This window comes from Rhipicephalus microplus, chromosome 10, assembly GCF_043290135.1.
Source record: "Rhipicephalus microplus isolate Deutch F79 chromosome 10, USDA_Rmic, whole genome shotgun sequence".
NCBI classification, from domain to species: domain Eukaryota; kingdom Metazoa; phylum Arthropoda; class Arachnida; order Ixodida; family Ixodidae; genus Rhipicephalus; species Rhipicephalus microplus.
Genome location: NC_134709.1, coordinates 18,739,366 through 18,747,947, shown reverse-complemented (window position 1 = coordinate 18,747,947; position 8,582 = coordinate 18,739,366). Strand labels below are relative to the sequence as shown.

Below are 8,582 nucleotides of genomic sequence, written 5' to 3'. Positions count from 1 at the left end.
CTACAAAGATTATCAAACTTCAAATTGTCATTGACGAGGTTCATCGCCCGGACAGGAAAAAAAAAATGTTTAGAAGTGCACCTCTCACCAAAAATCAGATCAACCTTTAGAATTCAAGGAAGTGTAAAAAACTTCGGTTTTTAGTTCACACCCGGTGTATTATATAATCTGTGACAACCATAGAGTTAATATACAAATTACGTCAGTATATTAACTCTATGGTTGTCACAGATTATACAATTACGTCAGTATATAATATACAAATTACGTCAGTAATTACGTGAGTATATTAACTTAAAGGCTGGTGTGCACCAGCCTTTAACAACCCAAACCCGCAACTTTAGACCGTTAGGCAACGCAGCGCCACATTTTTTATAGCGGTATTCATAAAAAGATCGCTGTGTGCTGCGGCCAGCCACAGAACATGCGGCTGGACAGCCCCAACTAATTCTCGTTTGTAGGAATTTTCAATGGTTGGTATGGCGTCCAAGCGGACCGAGACACTGGAGCTGGGACGAATGAAATAATACCGCAATGCTGCGATCGTTGCCTGGTGTCGACCGGCACGGCGCAAGCGTCCCGTACGCGCGACATTCTGCATGACAACGGCGTCAGGCCGCAGCCGGCGCGCTGCTGCAGCGCTGTGTCGGTCGGCGAGACATCGCGATGGTACACGGGCGGCGCGTATCGCTGGCGCTGCTATTGTGCGGCTTGCTGTGCACGCTGCTTGTGCCGTTTGCGCTGGTGCTGCGTTCACCAACGGTGTGCAGCGTTAGTGACGAAGAAGACGACTATGAGCTCGGAAGCGCGGGAGGGCACCGACTGGCCGTGATCATTCCGTTTCGCGATCGCTTCGACGAACTACTCCGGCTGGCACCCCACTTGCATCGCTTTCTGCGCAAGCAGAGGATTCGGCACCGGCTGGTCGTGGTGAACCAGGTAAATCCTCCGAAGTCCACTGAGTTCTATGAACGGAAGTCAGCGCGCGCGATGGTTTACTTGTGCCGCCAAATTTCGCGGTCTTACGCCGTGCGAAAGTTTAAAATTGCACTTAAAATTGCACTTTAAAATTGCACTGAAAGTTTAAAATTGCACTGCTTTTCAGAGCTTGAAGCTGTGTCTGCGACGTCATTTGTTTCTGCGGCCACTTAGTCCAAGCTTTGAGCGCGCTCCCGTCAGAAATTTTGCGCACTGAACAGCCAGCAAAGGAGAACCGTGCGGTGAATGCCGATGCATATCATTCCCTTGTAGCAACCTGAAGTTGTTAGAAGTGCTATAGAAACTCTCAATTGTAAGTTTCGTCAGAATATCAGTAGTGTTCTCCTGGTTACTGTGAGAAGAAGTATAGAAATCATTGGACGTGCAAGTTGAAGGGAGACTTTCCTAGCCTGTGGCAAGCAACGCATTGCAACACATGCCAAATTTTATCTGCACTGTTCATAACCAATTTTTACGAGACTTGCCAACTACATTCACTCATTCCTATAATGTCTTGTGTGAGGCGAAGGGCTTTCAACGCTAGCATTTTGAAAGTTGCACTGTCATTGTTGCAAGGACAGCAAGTGCACTGCAGTTTTCTGTCAATTGCCTTTGCTGTTTACTCGTATAGTCACCAAAGTGTTGACAGAAACGGATACGTTTCTCTGTTTCCCGTTGTTATACAGGAATTATTGTCAGCTGTGTGATAAGATAGCCTTGTCTTATTTCACAGATTGACACGTTGCGATTCAACCGTGGTTCACTCATCAATGCCGGCTTCTTGGAGAGTGAGGCAGACTGCGACTATGTTGCCATGCACGACGTCGACCTTCTGCCACTTAACCCTCAGCTGAGCTATGCATTCCCTCCCAATGGTGGACCTCACCACCTTGCTGCACCAGGCCTGCACCCGCGGTACCACTACCCAACTTTTGTTGGCGGCATCCTTCTGTTGAGCACTGCTCGCTTCCGCCAGCTGAACGGCATCTCGAATCGCTACTGGGGTTGGGGACTCGAAGACGACGAATTCTATGCGCGCATCCGCGAGGCTGGCCTCAACGTTACGCGGCCTGTTGGCATCACAACGGGCAAAAAAGACACGTTCCGTCACCTGCACGACCGCAGACGCCGGCCTAGGGACACGGCACGGACAGCTGACCAGAGACGTGAGAATCGCCGTAGGGACCGTCGAACTGGCCTACGTGACATACGGTACCAGGTTAAGGCTAGGCACAAGCTGAAAATTGATGGGGCGCCCGTGGATGTGCTCGATGTAAGACTGTTTTGCAATCGTACTGACACGCCGTGGTGTGAATTACCGGTAACTTGACTGACATGTGCAGTTTATTGAGTGTTGACTTGGCCCTCGTTTTCTTACATCATCTGGTGCTGTAGTCACCTCTTTCTTTTTTTTTTGCTTTTAGCACATGTGTGTTTTGTAATTTCCCACACAAGAGATGATGTAACAGTGTTCGTCGCTGTGGCGCACTTTGTTGGCTGAATTTTTCGCCTGTCACTTTGGGCTCACATTGTTTGCAGCACTACGTGTAATGAATTGCCAAACAGCTGCCATATGTAGATAGTTTTTCAGGGTGTTATTTGTCTGTTGTCGACAGGCTGCATGTTAAAGTGCCATAATTGTCTATCCGAAAGAACCCTTTGGTGTCACAAAGGCACTATGATTGTTAAAGGGACACGAAGGATAAAAACAATTTTTCTTGTATCTGCTAAGTACTCTTTTGCAATGCCAAAGTCGTAACGCTTGCTGCGAGAAAATGCCTGGTAAGCAAGAAAACACATGAAAGGAAACTGCAGGTGGCGGAGCCACCTTGAATTTCCTGTACTAAATTGTTCTAATGTCATACATTTTCACAGCGTCTGCTAGGGCGCTCACATTGCTTACAAAATCAAACTAAACTGTCCTCCGAAGAGGCCATAGGTTAAATTTACCAAGCTTCAGAAAATTTTGTTGACTCAATGTAGCCAAAACAAACGCATTGATCTCTCACATTGTGCTGGTATTCTCGTGCAAAGGTTTCAGCAAAAAATTTTAGGGGGGAGGTACTTACGAAATGTCTTGGCCGAGATAGCCTGCAAGATCGATTCTCGTGAACATGCATATATCATCTGCAAAATATCGACAGTGAATATAGCTTGGAAAGTATTTTAGTGCTTGAACATTGAATTTGGAAGATATTCACCACCAAACTGTCCTCTGAACAGGCCATAGGTTAAATTTACCAAGCTTCAGAAAATTTCGTTTACTCAATGTAGCCAAAACAAACACATTGATCTCTCTCACGTTGTGCTGGTAATCTTGTGCAAAGGTTTCAGCAAAAAATTTTAGGAGAGGGAGGGGAGAAGTACCGACGAAGTTTCTTGGCCGACATAGCCTGCAAGATCGATTCTCGTGAACATGCATATATCATCTGCAAAATATCGACAGCGAATATAGCTTTGAAGGTATTTTAGTACTTGAACATTGAATTTGGAAGATATACACCAACAAAAGATACCCCATGAGGACCCCTTACTTCCCTCAAGTCACCAAGCTGCAGTCAATAAAACAAATTATGATGATGTCATAGCCGCAATTTTCATTTTGCCACGTTTGTTCTAGCAGTCTGTACTTCTCAGCGGCTAGTCGCCAGTGCATGGCCATGGCGCACATGTTGGAAGTTTCGTGTTTGGTGACACTGCATTCTCGTTTCCTATTCAAAAGGACTTCTTGATGTGGACCATGTGAAGATGCATCACAGCTCTGTGTGCTGACATGGTCGAGAGCTGCTCACGCTAGGTTGCGTCCTGCGTCTTGTCGTTTTTGGTGCTCTCTCAGACTGAAACTGAAACTGATAGATAATAAAGAGCCTGTAATTAATTGTCTGTTGCGTGCTACAGCAAATGATTTGCCTTGTCATGGCTAACAGGTCCCAGCAACACATTGCAGCAAAAAAACGTGAGGCCAAAGTTTTCGTGTCAGTGCCCCTTTACAGTATGATACTTTGACCTTCATTTTATCTTCTGTAAGTAAACCTATTCTGGTGATATTATAGACTAGTGTTTTTAAAAATGTATATATTCATACAAATTGGTTCATTGTCTCACTTTACTGTCCCATTAACTAACAGCGAACCTTTGGGCACTGCTTAAAACCATCAGGTTTGCCATTATTCAGAATGACCTTATTCAAAACTATTCTGCTGTAGCCTTGGAATGCACTCGAAGGGCAGTCAGTAGCTTCATAGGACAGGCGCTTCAGTTGCTATGCATGGGATTATATTTCATCTTATTAAACTTCCTCAAAATATAATTATAAACTTTTTCATGGATTTTCAAACTCTTTCATGATAAACTTTTTTTTTTTTAAAGCTCACTCGGTGCATGCATCGCATTTTCCTCCCACGATAATAGGACGAGGTTTTATTGCTGAACCTCAAATGGAGAACTGGCAATGCTGATAGCAAATGTGCATACATATGAGCCCATTACAATGAAAATGAACTTTTGTCACTTGCATATAAAGTCAACAGCAGTTCAGAGACTTGGAGCGGGCTGACATTTAACTCGTGTACATGTATGAAGGTCGCAGACTGAGTTGTTCAACTCTCGATGAAACGTGTTGTTCTATACCCATTGATGCTAGCTAGCATCAAGAACCATTTTTAGTTTTAATTAGTGATAATTTTTTGAATAAAATAATTTTTAGTTACACGTATCTTACAGAACTCATGAAAAAGGGCTTTGGGGGCGCTTTCTTTTAAAAGTTGTTGATATAGGTTAATAGTCTTGTTTTTGTTCAGGCAGCGAGCTTGTAATTTTATACATATCGTCTTGAGCAACAGTGTGTACCCTTGTGAACGTCAAGTCTGGAGGTGCATCACGCGCCATGTGTTTCTTCGAATAGCTTCAAACCTGGGGTGCACATTTGTGCAGGCTTGCAGAGTTGACAACTAGCAGTCATTGTTAGGGCTGCATATTGCTGCAGAATATCACTTTGCAAGAGAGGCTACCTTGGTGACGTTCGTTTGATATGCCACATACCAAGACTAACATGCGGAGTATTTTTTGCTTGGAACGAATACAACCCCAAAAACAAACTGCACGTGCATTTCGTGTTGAATATTTCATTCTTTCTATACAGGAATTTTAAGTTGACTGATTGCAGAATAATTGGATATTTAATTACGTGCTGACTCAAATTATTTACTGAATCTCGAACAAAAGTATACATTTTTTTAAAATTTGCTTTCCTGTAATGTAATACTGAGTGCCTTGGAATCATGTCATGCGAACTTGATGCAGTTGCAGACCGTGCATCATAATTAATGCCGGATGGGCATATAATCGTGTGGAGCACATTAAGATCTGCTTGGACTTGAGCGTGATAAAAGAAGTTTTCTGTTTTTTGCTCGATAGAGAACCTACTTTTCTGTGTGCGCTACAACAGTATGGGGAAAAAAAATGACACACTGCCATCTCCTATTGAGATTTTCAATCCCACCTGTAATGGGCATGATTTGTGTTTCAGTATGTTGTGAAGAGACCTGCTAAGGGGGGCATTATTTTAGGAACAAGCTCATATATATTCCACGTCATTCACTTATCTTTAGATTTATACAAAGTGTTTGATGGCATGCCTTTGGAATGAGGACAGGAAAAGGGTGGCAACACTTGTGCGCGGGAAGTCCTTTCCAGTCTTTGCCAATATGAGGAATGAATGTGGTGACCAAGTGAGAAGCGATGTGGTGTGCGGTTTGTTGAAGTGCCGGGCCCGCACTAGTGCTCGCGACGTTGAGTGATTGTCGGTGAATTATGCAGATGTGCGTGCAGTGTTTTTGCACGCTCGTGTATGTCCCTGGCTGTGTGCAATATTTGAACCTGCTGCAAGATGAACGTGTGTGACGTTTGTTTAGGGGGTGATATCGTGTGTTCTGGACTTTTAATGCCTTGTAATTCTTTTCGTCTGCATTGATGTATGTACTCTCCCTCTCGCTTATGGCAGGCGAATTCTGCGTAATGCGGCATTGCGTCCTCTCCGTTCTTTTTTTTTTTTTTTTTTTTTTTGCCGAAGTCTACGCATTTTTCGTACTTAAAGCATGACTTGTGACGATATACAAAAAATCCTGCACAAGCCACAGATACGTCGCTTCTATAATTCATGCAAGATACGTGTGGTAATTCAGTGACGAAGTGGGAAGAGGAAGTGCTTATCAGCCACTTCCCTTGCCCACCGAAACATTCACGAGCTGCTGTGACTGCCTAGCTTACAAGCCCTACCCTTTAATCTGACCCTTAATTGTTCACTAGCTGCCAGGTTGCTGTCCGGTTACATTAGTATGGTTATGTTAGTACAAAGGCATGCTGTTCTACTGGCTAGCTTCTTCGTGTGTGCATCGCCCACAATAATATGCAAGTGCCTATGTGATGCAAGTAGAGTACTGCAAGTAGATTCCCGCTGGCGATGTATAATGGTAATGACCAGCTCTATGCTGACAAGGAGACTTAAAGTAAAAAATTATTTGGTTCGGTCAAGCGTAATGTTTTGCTTGTTGAGCTGGTGTTGATTGAACGAGGAATACAGCTGAAGGGAAATATACTGACCACTGGGTGGCCATCTTGTATAGGTGCTATGCGTTGAGGTAAATTGTCTGACTTCAACAGTTTGTTCAAAAATATGGATGCAGCGGGGTTGGTTAGAACTTTGACTTTCAATTTGTTATGTAGTCGTGAACAAATTTTTTGTCTTTTATATTTACCAATTCTTGCAGTTTTTCTGTGTATCTGTTATACATATACTGGTGTTATACTTTATATGTTTTAGAATGAAAAGTTTATCAATGGCACTCTGATCTCTGTTATTGATCTATCGAAGTACGAAGTTGGTTTCAGTTGCACGAAGATGCTTGGTTGTATTAGTAGCTGGACTATATGCAAATAGAATATAATGCGCAATACTTTTTTTTGCTTAGTAACTTGATGTCTTGCAGAGCGTGATTGTGCGAATGTTGGTTAAGAAACTTTGTGCTCATGCAGGTGCTCAGGCAACACTGCAAACAACACAAGACATAGTGATGAGTCCTTTATTAGGTATTCTACATTTTATTCTACATTTTACTTAGGGCCTCTCACCACGTTTTTGCATTACAAGCAAACAAGCATGGTACTTGATCACTCGATAGGGATAATATCTGTAAATACGAAGTTCCTGTAGTGCCGAAATTCTCAAAGCTTTCTAACAGAATGCCACATGCGAGAGTCGCGCTTTGAGAACACAAAAGCTAACGCACACGTCTCTACATCGTAGGCATCCGTTGAAACAACCAGGATCAGTCCATGATAAGTAGCGCGCACCAAAGCCAATGATGAAACATCACAGACTTTGGAATGTGTCATCAGTCATCATTGTACGTTGAGCGTGCAATGCCACCACGCAGCTGACACAAAAGAAAAATAGAAAGAATGAAAAAAATTAACGTGGGGCTTGTAACGTAAACATAACACGTCCCTTCACGTGCTGCAGGTGGAACAAGGCGGGGCTCGCAAACGCTAGTTCGCTTAGGCAGCACAGCTTGCCTTCTGGGAATGTAGAGAAAAAGGTGAGTTGAGGTTCTCCTAGCATGTCGACAAATAAACCATTTTGAAAAATTATTTCCCTGGAATGGCTTCCCAAGTGGAACTTATCAACTTCCAGTGATTAACGATCGAATAACCAAATTTGAAGTGTTGACTGGTGAGGGGCCCTATAAGAGAAAATGCTGCTCATTACAAAATGATCATTATGCCTGACCGAAAAGCAGATGAAAATAAATAACAGATGCATATTTCGCTTATTTTTCTTCTCTTTGAAATTGCAGTGCTCCGTTTTTTTTTCCCATGCGTTTGGCAGTCGATCGGTACTTGAAGTCTCCTTTTGTTCAAAGTGTGCCATAAAATATACCTATCGGTTGTTCATGTATCACTGTTTGGTGTCTGAATGAGTGTTCATTGAGTGGCATTCCTGGAACATTGTTTTCTTGTTAGAACATAAGGGTAATGTTCTTTAGTTTCAACATGTGTGACAAAAAGCCTTCGAAACTTCCTGGCCTTGTTATATATTCTGCACTAATTCAGGGAATGCATGGCTCACATCTGCCATCTAAGCATTGAACGATGTCAAGGCGTGGAAGCATTATGCCTCAGGTAATGAGTGTTAAAATGAATTCTCAAGTGAGACTAAAATACCTACGTTACATCCAATATCATCATACACCCATATATCAATTATACATTGATATATTTACATTTTAGCAATTTGCATAATATACTCGATTACCAATGACAGTTTGTTGCATCAATACTTGACCAGTAAGGTTTCAACAGGGGTCAACGTCTGCGGAAGAGTCTTCTCACTGGCCATTATCTGAGTATGCACCACTTATGGCAGCCATCGGCTTGGAAATGAGGTGACAAATGTGGCAATGGCCAGTCGACAACAACACGCAAGGAAGAAAACCTCTGTGCATGCAGATCCAGTTTCGCGTCAGTTCAGTGGTGCTTTTCCATGCACTGCTGTAAACGGCGGTTTGTGTAGCAAATGAGGTAGTCGAGAGATCAAAAACTGTTCT

The 8,582-nt window shown here is 43.1% G+C and overlaps 1 protein-coding gene across 1 annotated transcript; it reads left to right on the top strand.

Moving 5' to 3' along the window:
• The first annotated feature begins 399 nt into the window (after positions 1-399).
• Positions 400-7,933, top strand: beta4GalT7 (beta-1,4-galactosyltransferase 7). Its single transcript, XM_037431901.2, has 2 exons — positions 400-939; positions 1,712-7,933. Exons 1-2 carry the CDS (start codon positions 667-669, stop codon positions 2,306-2,308), a joined length of 870 nt encoding a protein of 289 aa, XP_037287798.1. The 5' UTR covers positions 400-666; the 3' UTR covers positions 2,309-7,933.
• The last annotated feature ends 649 nt before the right edge of the window (positions 7,934-8,582 follow it).